The sequence below is a fragment of the Bufo gargarizans genome, chromosome 11 (genome assembly GCF_014858855.1).
Source record: "Bufo gargarizans isolate SCDJY-AF-19 chromosome 11, ASM1485885v1, whole genome shotgun sequence".
In the NCBI taxonomy this organism is placed as follows: Eukaryota; Metazoa; Chordata; class Amphibia; order Anura; family Bufonidae; genus Bufo; species Bufo gargarizans.
Genome location: NC_058090.1, coordinates 5,403,531 through 5,420,813, shown reverse-complemented (window position 1 = coordinate 5,420,813; position 17,283 = coordinate 5,403,531). Strand labels below are relative to the sequence as shown.

Sequence of the window (17,283 nt, the reverse complement as noted above, 5' to 3'; positions counted from 1 at the left end):
CCGCTCTCGTCACACATTTTACCCATTTATAGCTAGTATCCCACTTCTGACACCAAATGTTTGACATCCGGAATGAGTAGGTTCACACAATCAATAAGTGAACTAATGTAGTTTTACTTAAAGTGACAAAAACAAAGAATACTAAATATAAAACAATATAATTAAAAGATTTATCAATATACAAGATGCAAAGACAAATTCAAAGGATATCAAAGGATACATACTAGATATACAAAGAGCATATTACCAGATACAAAGAAACAAACACCAATACACTTAACATCTATTATCTGGCAGAGCCTACTGCTCTTCATCACACCACCCTGATTTCCATCACCGTAACATTCCTGCTGGACATGCTGTCTATGCTCCATCCCGCATGCACCTTCCTTTTAGTGTATGATGGACTCTTTTTCTGAAGGCTGCACTTTGGTTTTAGCTTAGTCTTCAAAGGTTACCTAACCTTGCTTAGTATGCATCCTTGAAGACTAAATCGGGATCTCAGATATTCCTTCCTAACTTTTTATCTTGACTCAATATATCCAGAGATGTAGGACTTGAGATTACGAGCCTCTTAAAAAACTAACAAAAAAAAAAACACAAACAAGTTCAAGAAAACATGATGGTCTGTAGTCTTATTAAAGGGAGTGTTACAAGTAGTTTCTGCTCTCCCTTGAAGATAGAAGGACAATAGTTAGACGGTTGAAACCTTGAAACCACTTTACATTTATATGAATCTTTTCCTCCCTTTACAAAAATAAGTGTAGTAACTGAGGTGTGTTATGAGGTTCTTCAGCAGCTGAGGTGTGGATTCTGATCTTCATCCACTGAGGTGTGTATGTTGAGGTTCTTCAGCAGCTGAGGTGTGGATTCTGATCTTCATCCACTGAGGTGTGTATGTTGAGGTTCTTCAGCAGCTGAGGTATGTGTTATGATCTTAAGCAGGTGAGATGTGTTTCAAGATGTTCTGCAGCAAATGAGGTGTGGATTCTGACCTTCAATAGGTAAGGTGTGTATGTTGAGGTTCTTCAGCAGCTGATGTTTGTATTATGAGGTTCTGCAGCAGCTGAGGTATACAGTCATGTGAAAAAATTAGGACACCCTTTGAAAGCATGTGGTTTTTTGTAACATTTTTAATAAAAGGTTATTTCATCTCCGTTTCAACAATACAGAGAGATTAAAGTAATCCGACTAAACAAAGAAAACTGAAGAAAAGTCTTTTCAAGATCTTCTGTAAATGTCATTCTACAAAAATGCCTATTCTAACTGAGGAAAAAGATAGGACACCCTTGCCCCTAATAGCGAGTGTTACCTCCTTTGGCTGAAATAACTGCAGTGAGACGGTTCTTGTAGCCATCTACCAGTCTTCGACATCGGTCTGAGGAAATTTTACCCCACTCCTCAATGCAGAACTTTTTCAGCTGTGAGATGTTTGAGGGGTTTCTTGCACGTACAGCCCTTTTCAAGTCACCCCACAGCATCTCAATGGGATTCAAATCTGGACTTTGACTTGGCCATTCCAGGACTCTCCATTTCTTCTTTTTCAGCCAATCTTTGGTTGATTTACTAGTATGTTTTGGGTCATTGTCATGTTGCATGGTCCAGTTCCGCTTCAGCTTTAATTTTCTAACTGATGGTCTCACATGTTCTTCAAGCACCTTCTGATACACAGTAGAATTCATTGTGGATTCTATGATGGTGAGCTGACCAGGTCCTGCTGCAGCAAAGCAGCCCCAAACCATGACACTTCCACCTCCATGCTTCACAGTTGGTATGAGGTTCTTTTCTTGGAATGCTGTGTTTGGTTTACGCCAAACATGTCCTCTGCTGTTGTGTCCAAATAATTCAATTTTGGACTCATCTGTCCAAAGAACATTATTCCAGAAGTCCTGGTCTTTGTCAACTTTATCTCTGGCAAATGTCAGTCTGGCCTCGATGTTTCTCTTGGAAAGCAAAGGTTTCCTCCTTGCACACCTCCCATGCAAGTTAAACTTGTACAGTCTCTTTCTGATTGTAGAGGCATGTACTTCTACATCAACAGTAGCCAGAGCCTGCTGTAGTTCTCGAGATGACACTTTAGGGTTTTTGGAGACCTCTTTTAGCATCTTGCGGTCTGCTCTTGGGGTGAACTTGCTGGGGCGACCAGTCCTGGGCATGTTGGCAGTTGTTTTGAAAGCCCTCCACTTGTAGACTATCTTCCGGACAGTGGAATGGCTGATTTCAAAATCTTTTGAGATCTTTTTAAATCCCTTCCCAGACTCATAGGCTGCTACAATCTTTTTTCTGAAGTCCTCTGACAGCTCTTTTGCTCTCACCATGGTGCTCACTCTCACTTCAACAGTCAGGAGCACACCAAACTAAATGTCTGAGGTTTAAATAGGGCAAGCCTCATTCAACATGCAGAGTAACGATCTACTAATTATGTGCACCTGGTGTGATATACCTGTGTGAGATCTGAGCCAATTTAAGAGGGAATACATGTGAGGGTGTCCTATCTTTTTCCTCAGTTAGAATAGGCATTTTTGTAGAATGACATTTACAGAAGATCTTGAAAAGACTTTTCTTCAGTTTTCTTTGTTTAGTCGGATTACTTTAATCTCTCTGTATTGTTGAAACGGAGATGAAATAACCTTTTATTAAAAATGTTACAAAAAACCACATGCTTTCAAAGGGTGTCCTAATTTTTTCACATGACTGTATGTTATGATCTTCAGCAAGTGAGGTATGCTTCAAGATGTTCTGCAGCAACTGAGGTGTGCATTTTGAACTTCAGCAGGGGAGGTGTGTGTTATGAGGTTCTGCAGTACCTGAGGTGTGGATTCTGACCTTCAGTAGGTGAGGTGTGTATGTTGAGGTTCTGCAGCAACTGAGGTTTGTATCGTGAGGTTCTGCAGCAGCTGAGGTATGTGTTATGATCTTCAGCAAGTGAGGTATGTATTAAGACGTTCTGCAGCAGCTGAGGTGTGGATTTTGAGGTTCGGCAGCATCTGAGGTGTGAATTCTGATCTTTAGCGGGTAAGAAGTGTGATTAGGTTCTGCAACACCTGAGGTATATATTATGAGGTTCTGCAGCACCTGAGGTATATATTATGAGGTTCTGCAGCACCTGCGGTATGTGTTATGAGGTTCTGCAGCACCTGAGGTATATATTATGAGGTTCTGCAGTACCTGAGGTATGTGTTATGAGGTTCTGCAGCATCTGCGGTATGTGTTATGAGGTTCTGCAGCACCTGAGGTATGTGTTATGAGGTTCTGCAGTACCTGAGATATGTGTTATGAGGTTCTGCAGCACCTGAGGTATATATTATGAGGTTCTGCAGCACCTGAGGTATGTGTTATGAGGTTCTGCAGCACCTGAGGTATGTGTTATGAGGTTCTGCAGTACCTGAGGTATGTGTTATGAGGTTCTGCAGCACCTGAGGTATGTGTTATGAGGTTCTGCAGCACCTGAGGTATGTGTTATGAGGTTCTGCAGCACCTGAGGTATATATTATGAGGTTCTGCAGTACCTGAGGTATGTGTTATGAGGTTCTGCAGCACCTGAGGTATATATTATGAGGTTCTGCAGCACCTGAGGTATGTGTTATGAGGTTCTGCAGCACCTGAGGTATGTGTTATGAGGTTCTGCAGTACCTGAGGTATGTGTTATGAGGTTCTGCAGCAACTGAGGTATGTGTTATGAGGTTCTGCAGCAACTGAGGTATGTGTTATGAGGTTCTGCAGCACCTGAGGTATGTGTTATGAGGTTCTGCAGCACCTGAGGTATGTGTTATGAGGTTCTGCAGCACCTGGGGTATGTGTTATGAGGTGCTGCAGCACCTGGGGTATGTGTTATGAGGTTCTGCAGCACCTGAGGTATATATTAAGAGGTTCTACAGCACCTGAGGTATGTGTTTATGAGGTTCTGCAGCACCTGAGGTATGTGTTATGAGGTTCTGAAGCACCTGAGGTATGTGTTATAAGGTTCTGAAGCACCTGAGGTATGTGTTATGAGGTTCTGCAGCACCTGAGGTATATATTATGAGGTTCTGCAGCACCTGAGGTATGTGTTATGAGGTTCTGCAGCACCTGCGGTATGTGTTATGAGGTGCTGCAGCACTTGAGGTATGTGTTATGAGGTTCTGCAGCATCTGAGGTATGTGTTATGATCTTCAGCAGGTGAGGTGTGAATTGTGATGTTCTGCAGCAGGAAATATATAAAAACTAAATCAAACTTCCCCTTTAAGAGTGCACAAAATAAACAGTTAAAGGCAGCTCCAGCTTTGCTCCATCTCTACACAATTCTCCACTATATTCCATACACGATGACAATGACATAAGAATAATATTGCTGCGGCCTTCTAACGATCTGAATGCTAGCGCTGCGGCCTTCAGTTTAGACATGGAGAATATTAATGAGCCTGTATCGTGACTCATGGCCACAGCAGATGCATACAGATGGAGTGCAGATGAGTTCGCCATTTGGCTCCGATCCTCGTGATATCACATTTTCTATGGGAGTGGTTAATTAGGCATTTCATTAAAGGGGAATTTCCAGGATTAGGAAAACATGTTCTCTTTCAAAAACAGCGCCACCCATGTCCATGAGTGGTATTGCAGTGCAGCCAATGGAGTGGAGTTGGAATCCCAGAGACGAGACATGGTCCGGCCGGATGCTGTTTCTACGATCCCCACAGAAGCCTGTTTAACCCTGTATAAGCCCACAGGATATTTGATAAGTGTAGATTTTCTTACATTTTTTTTTTATTGAAATGACAATAAGTGGTGGAGGAGGGTGATATAGAGACTTCTCAGAGAGTCCACACATGAGATTATGACCTGGGCACAGTCTGATTACAAGGGTCCTGCTGTCTGACAACCCTATTAAAGACTATTGTCAGATGCTATGGGTGAATGTCACAGTGGCCCCAGGTTCGGTACAGGTCACCTGGAGGGAGGTGTTTATTCCCACTGGGCCCTTCCATCTGATGCTGACCCTGGGTATATCTATAGCAGCCAGAATACTTCCCAAATGTCCCATTTTTTCAGAACTGTCCTTCAAACGGGACCGCAATATTGAAAGGTTTATGCAAATTTCCAGCAGCCATTTATAGGAGGGTTAAATTTTCCAGGGATGAAATTTGTTTAAAAAATAGCCAGAATAGGGTAAAAATCAGCTTTTACTCCCCTTCCCTGATCCCCCACCACTGGCGATCTGATGCTGCTCAGGTCCCCGCTGCTCTGCACTTCCTGGTCCCGGCTTAACACACAGGAAATGGCTGGAGAAGGCTAATCAGCCAATCACTATCGGAGGCGGGTCACCGTGGACTGATGGAGGCCTGGGAGAATCGGGGATTGAGATCACCATTCTAGTGATTCTTGGTGATCCTAGGAGTCTGACCCCCACAATCTTACATTTATCACCTATCTAATGGACAGCTGATAACTAAAGGGCAATACCACTTTAAGTGACACACAGCATGTCTTACAACCCAGCACTTGTTGTTTTACAAAGCCCCCCCAGCGGCCCACCAGATGATAAGAGTTGAAAACACTAAAATTGTCCCCGCGTTCTGCTGCTCCGCACTGAGGCCTCTGGAACATCCATTTATATCACGCCAGCGTCCCCCCCCCAGGAGCTTTCTTGCTTATTCTCAGCTCTGCTAGACGGGAAGGTGTTTGCTTATCTGAAGGATCTTCTATAATCTTCTTCTTGTACCGTTTTATTTTCAGATTTGGATGATCCCATTGTGACCGTACATCAAAGTATAGGAGAAGCCAAGGAGCAATTCTACTATGAGAGAACTGTTTTCTTACGTTGCATTGCTAACTCGAATCCACCCGTTCGGTATAGCTGGAAACGGGGCGAGGAGGTCCTTCTCCAGGGCTCTGATAAAGGTGTGGAGATATATGAGCCTTTCTTCACCCAGGTAGGAAATAAGGTATCTGTTCTCCTTTATTACATATATTACATGTTTGTGACATACCCTGTAACTATTTTCATTCCTTAAAGGGGTTTCCCAAACTTTTAAGACGTTTAGATCACATAGGTGTAGTCTTGGAACCTCCATGATGTACAAAATGGGAAGGTCTCTTAAATTGAACATTTGTTTCAACGGCAAGTGGTTGCGTACCGTATATATGGACATCTCTCCACTAGAAAGGGAGGAGCGTGGCATGTGCCTCAGGTGCAAGGCCAACAATCGACAATGTCTTGGCCAGGGTATTTTGATACAGGGCTAGGACCACCACCAGGGGTGGACTGGGAACTTAAAGTGGCCCTGGAAAAAATACTAAAAGTGGCCCCGACTTGTAGTTGGGTCCAAATTGATGGAAGGCAGGGCCAACAGTACTATATTGTGGAACATTATACTACCCCCAACAGAGCCTAATACCACGTTCCATCACAAAATACATCCCCAAAAGCTTCCACTGGCCGGCCATGAGGAGGGCTCAGGCGGCCCCCTGGGCATCGGCCCACCAGGAAATTTCCCTGTAAGGTCTTTGGCAAATCCGTCCCTGACCACCACCAGGCTTTGCCTTGGAGGAAGGAAAGCTTAACAGGGTTGTTCCAAGATGATATGATCTCATCAATGATAGCTGAGCTCTGCATTTGCCTTGCAGTCCCCTAACCATGAATGTGGTGGAAGCGTGTATGCTCAACTGCCACTCCATTCAAGCAGGGGGCCCTCTTATTACAATTAGTGTGGGTTCCAGTGGTGGGGCACAGTCTTTAGATAGGGTCTGGAGATTTACCAAGGGCTGTACTTTTCTTTCTTCACCAGTGCCATAGCTTTTTAATGGAGTGGAAGAGCTTATACTCAACTGTCACTCCATTCAAGCAAAGGACGCTTTTCTTACAATTGGTGGGGGTTCCAGTGGTGGGTCCCCAGACTTCAGATACTTTTGATAAGATCTAATCGAAGATAGCCAAGTGCTGTTCTTTGCTTTCTTCGCCAGTCCCATAGCTTTTGAATGGAGTGAAAGAGCACATGCTCAACCGTCACCCCGTTCAAGCAAGGCGCCCACTTCTTGTGATTGGTGATAGTCCTGGTTGTGGGGGCCCAGAGATCAGACCATTATAACCTATCCAGATAATAGTGGAGATATGATCTGGAGATAGCTGAATGCTAAACTTTCCTTTCTTCGCCAATCCCATAGCTTTTCAGGGAGTGGAGGCGCGCATGCTCAACTGCCGTGGAATTCACGCAGGGCACACAGAACCTTGTACTCATGAATGGTGGGGGTTGGTGTTGGAACCTCCAGTGATCAGACACATAACCTATTGTGTGGAAAGGTGATAAGTGTTCATCTTGGGACAGCCCCTAGCGAAGACTCTGGGGCTGGCGCCCCTTTATTCTGTACATGATGGAGGAGGTCTCAGCTTTTGGAGGTCTCATCTGATCTGCTAGGAGGTCGCTTTGTCCATTATTAACAGGTATCCATCGGTAGTACGCAGCGTGCCGCGCTACATCTTGGCCGTGTAACTGTGATGAGGTGCTCGTTTCTTGAAATCCTGGTTATGGGTTTTAAAGCTTCAATTCCAAAATGTATCAGAACCAGGGCTAATAGATGACTGGGACACCAAAACAATGTTGCACTACTACTCAAATCAATAATTTTTATTTTACTTGCATCTCTGGATATAAAAAGTATATACTGTACCGTGATGCCAGCTTTGTGTTGCAATTAATTCCCCCCTCCCCTTAAAATGTGGCACTACGCCATAGGTGTTGCTGGATGATGTCTTATAGAATCCATCACTTGGTCTGAAGACTTGATACATTGAAACATTAAGTATCAGGTGTGTTAAATGTATCCACCGAGACCTTCTGCGGGCTGTCAGGTTTCCATGGTAACCTTAGACACCTGTGGTAAAGAAAATCATTACTTTTATAAAGAACAGGAAATGCTTAAAGGGCAAGAAGTAACTTATAGAATGTACTCACGTGGGGGGGGGCGGACATGCCGTACAGACCCTAAAAATAGCATGTGGCCTTTAAGGCTTCATTTGTCTTCATCGTCCACCTCACTATTCTTCTGTAGGTTTTCAGACCTTTTATTACCGATGTGGTATAGGCAACCAGTGCCCTAAAGTAGAAAAAAGGGGGAGAAAGGAGATAAAAAAAACACTTATAAATAAAAGAACTTCTTTTGAATTCTCAAAAGTTCTTAAAAGGGTCGTCCCTGGATGAGATCTCAGTTATATCAAACAAAAACCAACCTTTTTTTTCCAACTAGAATTATTTTACAAAGTGCTCCACTTCTGTTAGATGATTGTTACAACGCCCCCTGGTGTTCTCTCTGAGTGTCCACCCAATGTGTCCAGTGCTGGTGGTCACGCATTACCACCATACATGTTCAGAAGTAGCAGTTGCATGTGACCCCTGGTCCCTGAGGGGGCCAAAAAGCCCCCCAATAACATATAACAGTGCTCATATAAGCTACAGGTCCTGAGGTTCTGAGTTTTGGAGGTTTGCGGTTCCTGCAGTTCCCAAAGCCATTAGATGGTGAGAGCATCAGGACATTTGCCTATTTTGCCCTGGGGGGGGGGGGGGGGGCAGCAGGACATTTGCCTATTTTGCCCTCCTGATTTCAGTTCAGTGCCCCTCTGCCCCTCCATGATTCACACTTGTTGCGGTGGCGGTAGCTTTTTATGAGAAGATCTCTTTTGACCGTTCCACCGTCTCAACGGCAGAAGCCGGATCGAGCATTTGTCACACACAGGAGCACCGCGTGACGGTGTATATCATGAGTTTATTTATTCTACCCTGATCTGAATGTTCTATTATTACAGTTCTAGTTATTACTGTACATATCAGAAAATCATGGCAGATGTCTTCCAGGAACAGCGCCACAACTGTCCGCAGGTTGGGTGTGGTATTACATCTCATTTACTCCAGTAGAGCTGAGCTGCCATACGTAACACACGGACAGGAGTGGCGCTGTTTTTGAAAGAAAGCTGGCAAGTTTTTATGATCCTGAACAAATAAGAACCTATCCCCTATCCAGAGGATAGAAGAGAAGTATCTGATCAGTGGAGGTCTGAGGCTGGGACCCCCAAGGATCACAAGACTGAAGTGTCAGAGTGAATGCAGAGGCGGATCATGCATGCATTGCAGATCCAGTTATATCTATGGGACTGTCAGACATAGGTGAGCGCTCTACTCAGCTTCTCTTCAGTCCCATAGAGTGGAATAGAGCGGCACCTCAGCTTCATTCACTCCAGGGATTCCGCAACCTCATTCTTTGGGGGAAACCCAGCAGTCGTCATTTGGCTTCTGCAGCCAATCACTGGTTGCAATGGTGACCTCCAAGGTGTCGACATGTTCACTACCAATGATTGCCTAAACAGTCACATGTTGTGTCAACTCGTCATCACAGAGACTGGCAGAGGACCAGGGAAGTGTCGGCACAGGAGCCACAGGGGATTGGTAAGGTAAGTATTACTTCTAATATTATTTTACACTATTGCAAACTGTTTTAAGGGAAAAAAAAACATGGGGGTGGTCAATCCCTTTAAGTATTACTTCTGGCTTAATCAAAGCATTGCTTAAAGCTGGACTATGTCCCATTCGTTGCCCCATTGGGGAGCTATCATCTTGAAAAGTTGTGTACAACCTGTGAGATCCTTGTCCTTCACCATGGCAGGCATCAAAAGATGCTAGACTGCTGGTGGGCCCACTAATGAAAATAGAAATGGCCACACTGGTCCACATGCCCTGAAGCTGCTATAGGGCCATAGAAAGTAGAGGTCAAGCTCCAGCTAGCCATCTTTCTTTACCAAAGTTAGTAGGAACCTCTCCAGGGCTCTTCCATCATCACTGCAAAATTAATGGTGGGTGGTCCTGGCGTGAGGGTCACAATGACTTTCTCTCCAGGGAGTGGATGATGGCAGCCATGACAAACCTGTATCATCATGATGGATAAGAGATCACCATTTATAAGATTCACATGCTATAAAATGGCAGGTGGCTGTGTTAGTAGAACAAGCCCTTACGAGGGAATCAAACCGGTATCATTTGGGAGTTTTTGAGGTCCTTGAGGGGAGATGATGCTCAGGGCCCATCCTCCACCTGACAGAGCTCATCTACTTGAACTGCATCCTAATATTTGATGTTCTCACCAGTGAGGTCTAAAAGTCATCTATAAAATAGGGTTGTCTTCTGCTGGACCTTTGGGGGCTGGGATCACCAGAAGATTCTCGGATTGACAAGTTGGACCTTAGTCCTTACAGAGCTCATTGGACTGGGCACTGGATGAGCCTGACTCTACACCATACTCCCCCTACAAGACCCTTATCTCCTCTCACTTTCGCTCGCCAAGTTGACTTGATATTTCTCCTGGTTTATGACAATTTTTACCTACCTTAGAGCTCATTTTGTTAATTTATATTCGGAAATGTCAGAAATAGATAAAAACCTCCTAGATGTGATTTTCACTAAAAACTGCGTTTGCCTAAGACGTCTCGCCAGCCGCCCGCGTTACCTCAGATGACACGTGACAAGAGCTAAAAAAAGAAGCCTCTCTTTCATCTTCCAGGGCGTTTTTGGGAGGAAAAAAAAACGATCAATGTTTCATAAATGACTTGATGAGGCGACGACTAATGTTATAATTTGATATAAGACGTCTCCAAGTGAAAACAGGAGGGACAGGCGTTTATACGGCTAATTCTGCAGCCGAATGATCTGCGCGGCAGTGCTCCAGATGGAAAGGCTGTGTTAAGCTGCGAGGAATAAAAAACTAAATGTTTAAAGCAAATGTGTCACCTAAGAAACAGACACTGATGCATATTCCCTTTTTTGTCATTTGTTTTTTATTTTTTGATTGTAGTTTTTTTTACCTATCCTATTTTCTCTATGCCTGAGCTGCTGTTTACAGCAATTACAGATGTTCTTTACTGCAGCCACATCTGTAGTCTGGAGAGGATTGACTTCTGTGGGAGAGTGGTGTGGGCATGCTCTGGGACCTGTGCAGAGGTCATTGTGCAGGGAGGGGAGGAGATGAACTGGGACATCTCCTATTATGAATGATGGTTCCTGCATTATCTATGTGCAGGTGTTACCCGGCTTAGTGTGGACAATTAAAAATAAAGCACCAAAAATAAAAAATAAAACATGTACCATAAAACTTGATTTTAACAGTAGGCCATGTTCTGATGACTTATCCTATTTAATGGGTTAGTCTAGTTTTGATGACCTGTTATCTAGTCCTCCAAGACCAGCTGGGAATGACCTGTGTAAGCGCTTGTACTGTAAATTAGAGTCTTGCTGGCTGCCATTTGACATCACTCGTAAATAAGACGCTCATGCTAATATTGGGGAGTACCCACGTGGAAGCGTTCCCCTCACCCAGTAGCTCAGAAGAGACCTCTGACACAGAAAACCCTGGGGGCATACGGGATCAGGACCCCTCCAAACCTAGTGTTACTTGCTCATTGCTTGTCATTTTAGGATCTGTCGACATTACAATGCTGCATAGACAACCTCTGATGGTAAGCAGTGAATCTTTATATTCACTGACAGGAAGCAGAAATATTGAAAATGGTGAAAAATGGGACACACTGGCTTAGTTAGGAGCCTGAGGGACTGGTGCATGATGCGTCTGACACAGGGATTCTCTCTGAGGTCTTCTTCAATGATGGCCATACACATTAGATCTGGATTTTGGCGGGTTTGTCCAATCATCTAATGTTGATGGCATCCACCCAACTTTCCCCCAATGGCTGATGTCGGAGATAAGGGTTTTTCTGCCCGCTATACATTCAAGGGAAAATTGCAGCATACACTTCTCCTGTGGACGTAGTCTGATTGGCGGGGGTACAGGGTGTTGGACCATCCCCCATCCGATAGTGATGGTCTATCTTGAGGATATCTTGTAAAGGGTTGGACATCTTAGTAGGATCCTGAGCACCTCCTGAAGGTGACGGCAGATACCCAGGATATTCATATGTTTTAATGAATTTTTATTGTATATATCAATCATATACAGACAAGCCAATTCTTTTCATTATTACCAAAATTTGCTAGTATTGCCTCCTTCCTCCCTTGGACCCTCCCACGAGGATCAGAGCACCCCAACTAACTTTTTTAAAGGTAGGCAATATGCTTTGCTGATTACTTCTTGATAGTTAATTGCATAATTAGATAACTAGTATGGATTGGATCTGTAAACATTGAATACATACGTCTATTCAAAGTGGACATAGAAGGTCTTTCGAGGTCTTCTCTGCAGGTCCAGGTCCGTTTATGATAATACTTAATGTGCATCCGGGCCAGCTCACTGTGTCCTCCTGTGTGTTACCTTGTACTGTGTTGCAGGATTCAATTACTTTGTCTTCCCCATCTAGATTCCAGCGGAAGAACAAAATGTGGAGTTTCAGGCTTCATGTTCCTTCATCTTTGTTCCAGGGTGAAACAAAAATTCTGAAGCTGAAAAATCTTAGACCTCAGGATTATGCCAATTACAGCTGTATTGCCTCAGTGCGAAATGTCTGCCACATCCCAGACAAGTTGGTTTCCTTCAAGCTTTCCAACAGAACTGGTAAGACATTAATGACCCAATGTTCATTTCATCCTAATATTATGTCTCTTATACTGAACTGAATGATCTCTCCAATCAAAAGCGACTCCAGCATAACTTCCAGGTTATTGAAAGCATCTGCCCAGGGTGAGTCCCTCACTGTAGATACAATGTCTAATTGGTTGTCATCATCATGGGCAGTAGTACTGTCCTACTTCTGTCCCGTATATGGCATACAAGATCTTCAAAAGTAGACCTGATATTTAAAGGAACACAAAATAAAAAAATAGAAACATATTCAGGCAATTCCTCCATTAAAAGGGTTGTCCCAAGATATAAACATACTCTACTCCCTACCCACAGAATAGGGAATAAATATCTGATCAATGAGGCTCTGACTGCTGGAACCCCAACCAATCACAAGAACGGGGGTCCTGGGTCCCCAAATGAATTCAGTTGCAGTCTAACATGCATTCTGCCACCTCATTCACCCTCTAAGCGACTGCTGGAGATGTCGCTGGCTGTAAGCTAAAACTGGCTACGGTGGACCCCCCCCCCCCCCCCCTCCCCCCAACTGCTCTGTTTGTAATAGGACTCTAGCTCCAATAATTCTCTGCGGGATTGCTGGAGTCGTCTCTGGTTGTAAGGCAACTGGCTACAACTTGTAAGGCAACTGGGTCCTAGGTCTCCAAATGAATGCAATGGCAACCCATGTCCTTTATTCTGTATAAGCTTCTGGAGATATCTATGTCTGTAGGGCAAATGGCTACAGCAGGAGACTCCCCAGTAGTTCTGTTTGAAATAGGACACCAGCTCCATTCACTCTCTATGGGATTGCTTAAGTTGTCTATGGCTGTAATGCAACTGGCTATAACATGAACCTCCCCCAATCATAAGAACAGAGGCCCAGGGTCTCCCTAATGAATGCAGTGGCAGTCCAACATCTCCAGCAGTCCCATTCCCTATGTCTCTGGCTGTAAGGTAACTGGCTAAAGCAGGAGACCCCCCCCCCCTCCCCCTCCATAACTGTTCTGTTAGCAAATTGGACACTAGTTCCATTATGGGATTGTTGGAGTTGTCTCTCACTGTAAGGCAACTGGCTACAGCAAGATACTCCCTCCTCCAACCACGAGAAGACCTTATATTTAAAGTAACGCTAAATTAAAAAATAGAAAAATATTTAGGCAATTGCTCCCTGAAAAGGGTTGTCCCAAGATATAAACATACTGTATCCCCAATCCACAGAATAGGGAATACATATCTGATCAATGGGGATCTGACTGCTGGAACCCCAACCAATAACAAGAATAGGGATTCTGTGTCCCCAAATGAGTTCAGTTGCAGTCCAACATGCATGCTGCCACCTCATTCATTCTCTACAGGACTGCTGGAGATTGGAGATGTCTCTGGCTGTAAGGCAACTGACTTCTGCAGGGACCCCCACACAATAGCTCCGTTTGATATAGGACACCAGCTCCAATCTATGGTATTGTTGGAGATGTCTCTGGCTGTAAAGTACCTGGCTACAGCAGGAGACATCCCCTCCTCTGTTTGCAATAGGAGACCATTAAATTTAAGCCCCTTCCCTTTGATAAGCACCATCCTAGTCCCAAGCTAAAAAATAGTAAAAACGAGTTGGAAAAACACAAGTCACCTATGTTCTCTGCAAGACTCCTAGAAGACGGTAGGTTTCAGCCACACGGAGGCAGGATTTTTTTTTTCTATTCACTCTTTAAAGATTTTGGGGTTTCTTTAAGAAGTGAAAAGTCCTGAAGTGACCTGGTTGGATCCTCTCTACATCTGAAGGTTACTTTCAGGACTTATGAAGCTGAAGAAAGATGGTGACAAAGCGAATGAATGATTGCTCACCACAATGAGCAGGACTCTGCCAAGCTCTCCGTGTTGTTGCGGGTGTCACGTCTAAGAGCTAGAAATTAATTTTGCATTTAGATGAAGTTATATTTAGCTGCATCCATCTGGAATTAATTGTTGTAAAGGAACATTTTCATTTAAGATGACACTATGATTAAAACAGAGTATAATTAATAATTCTAATAAAATTCTCCTGTACATACAGTGTACCTCCAGTATATGAGGACATATAGGGACGTATAGTCCTGTAATCTCTCACTAGAAGAATGACCTAATGAAAAAACTAATGGCTGCTCATTGCTACTCCCAACCTCTTGAGGTGCTATAGAGTGCCACACATTTGGAAGACAAGCTGTAGATTTCGGTCCCTTACGGTTGTCCTGGTTGCCCTTTCAGTGATGGTCATTGGCCAATGCATTTTTACTAATGGACAGCACATGCCAGTCCTACCAAGACCCACATGACAATATGGAAAGTGCATTCCGATGCTCAAAACTAATGGTGCAGCGAGCCCCCGTGGGAGCCGGTGTAGTGGACGGGAGTGGTAGTGGCCCTGATGTACTGTAGTGTTGTAGCTGCATCACAGTGTCCTACCTCAGGCCTTCGCTCCCTGGGGTTCAATGCAGTAAAAGAGATGAAGATGAATGAGGCCAGACATTCAGCAGGCATTAGTGAAAATTCCTTCTGGCACCAGCAGAGGAGGTATGGTGGCAGGCAGACTTGGTGATGATTTCTGCACTTGGCTAAAACTAGCATAATAGTGGCTTGATGATGATGAGGGTGTCCTCAGCCCGTTTTCCCTCTCTGGATATGTAGGGAGTTGGTGCTCTAAGAGCTGCTTCACACTCCTTCTGGCTGGAGAGGGCTCAAACACATCTCCTCTCGGCCTCACTCTCTTCTCAATTCTCCTCTAGACTGACTGGACTAGCTCAACTCCACCCTTGGCAGGAAGTAGGCCCAACCCAATCCTACCAAAGGGGGAGGAATAGAATGGTAAGTGCCATTCCTATGCGGAATACTGCCAGGCAGACTCCACCTGCTGGTGAACCAGGTATACTACATGTCATACATAAAGATTACATCTGTATTATGAGAAATACAATAAATCAGTATAAAAATATTAATTTCCTTACTTTGGGGTAATACAATGACTCTTTCCATAACTCTAAGAAACCATGTTTCCCTGAGGTAAGGATCTCAGAGATGGAACCTACACCTTTCAAGTATTTATGATATATCTTGTGGATATGCCATCAATGTTGAAGATGGGAATACCCCATTAAAGGGGTTGTCCAGGTTCAGAGCTGAACCTGGACATACCTCCATTTTCACCCAGGCAGCCCCCTTGACATGAGCATCGGAGCAGTTCATGCTCCGATGCTCTCCTTTGCCCTGTGCTAAATCGCGCAGGGCAAAGGCATTTTTCAGAGTTCCGGTGACGTACCGGGCTCTCCATGGGGCTGACAGGAAGCCCGGTGACGTCACCGGCACTGATGGGCGGGATTTGGCTCTGCCCTAGCCAGTAAAACGGCTAGGGCAGAGCTAAAGCCCGCCCCTCAGAGCCGGTGACGTCACCGAACACACTGCTGGGCGGAAGTTACCGCCCGGCAGTGTGTTATTGAAAACAAAAGAGCCCGTGCCCTGCGCGATTTAGCGCAGGGCACTGGAGCGCATCGGAGCATGAGATGCTCCGATGCTAGGCTCAGGGGGGCTGCCGGGGTGAAAATAAGGGTATGTCCGGGTTCAGCTCTGAACCCGGACAACCCCTTTAACAATATGTCAGTAGTAATAAGTCAGAGCATCTGGCTTCTTCAGTTAGAATGACTTGTACGAGAATTCTCCTGCATTAGATACTGGTGACTTATGCTTTAGTCATGGAGGTAAGGTGTTGATTGCATTTCCATGATTTTAAGCTACAAGGTGTAATTAAACTTCCTGGTGAGTGGTGTTAGAGCTGCATTGTAAGTGGCAGACAATATATGTTGCACTCCTCCACCTTTCATCAAGCTTGATTTATCCAATTTCACATAATTAGCTTCTTTCACAGGTGTGGAAAAAGTTGGAGAAACCAAGCTTGAATAAAGGTGGAGGAATGCAACATCTATTGTCTGCTACTCACAATGCAGCTCTAACACTTCTCCTAGGGAAGTTTAATCACAGATAATAGCTTCAGTCATGGAAATGCAATTAATACATTAGACGAGATGAACCATTCAGGAAGAGAACTTTACCAGTGATGGCTGCTGATAGGCCAGTGAGATACATAGCAGGTAATTTGGCATTGGGGACTATTATTTTGACTTTGAAATGCAAAGGTATTCTCTTAGAATCAAAACTCTATAGGATCGGAGATACAGTACGTGATCGCTGGGAGTCCCACCGTTGATGTCCTGTGTCTTCCATTTGAAAGCAGCTGTGGCCGAGCATGCACACTGCCTGTCCTTCCAAAGACTAGTTAAGGCCATGTTCACATCCGCCTTCGAGGCTCTGTTTGGGCTCTGTTACAGGTTACACTAAAAAGGCAGACAAAAAAGTCCTGCATGCCGGACTCTTTTCCACCAAAAAAGCAGGAACGTGTACTTACCCCAGTATAGTCAATGGGTTCAGTTATGAGCGTGATCCAGCACTTCCATTATTTTAGTTTTTCTGCTCCTCTTACAGAAGTAACTAGTGCTGATGAGAATGTGCCCTTAGATAGTCGAGTGCGATACTCACCATCTCCCTCAGCTCCATAGCCTGTAAATGGATCGGCAGCAGGCTCAACCGGTTCTCCATTTAAATAGGGGACCCTGGTATGGATCCCAGTTCTTGTGAATGAGAAATGGTGAGTCCCTGAGCAAATAGGGGATACATCTTGATTCTGGAAAAACCTCTTAAAATCCCTTCTATGCCCATCAGGATTGGTTCCAG

General features: G+C 44.4%; 1 protein-coding gene across 2 annotated transcripts in view; it reads left to right on the top strand.

Moving 5' to 3' along the window:
* MDGA2 (MAM domain containing glycosylphosphatidylinositol anchor 2) overlaps positions 1-17,283 on the top strand; it is a 431,166-nt gene that overhangs the window by 268,506 nt on the left and 145,377 nt on the right. The window contains exons 4-5 of one of the 2 annotated variants that reach the window (XM_044272149.1): positions 5,713-5,909; positions 12,390-12,522. In XM_044272149.1, the coding sequence (XP_044128084.1) occupies positions 5,713-5,909; positions 12,390-12,522 (330 nt within the window). Of the gene's footprint in view, positions 1-5,712; positions 5,922-12,389; positions 12,523-17,283 lie in introns of both variants that reach the window. The other variant, XM_044272148.1, reaches the window with a different exon arrangement.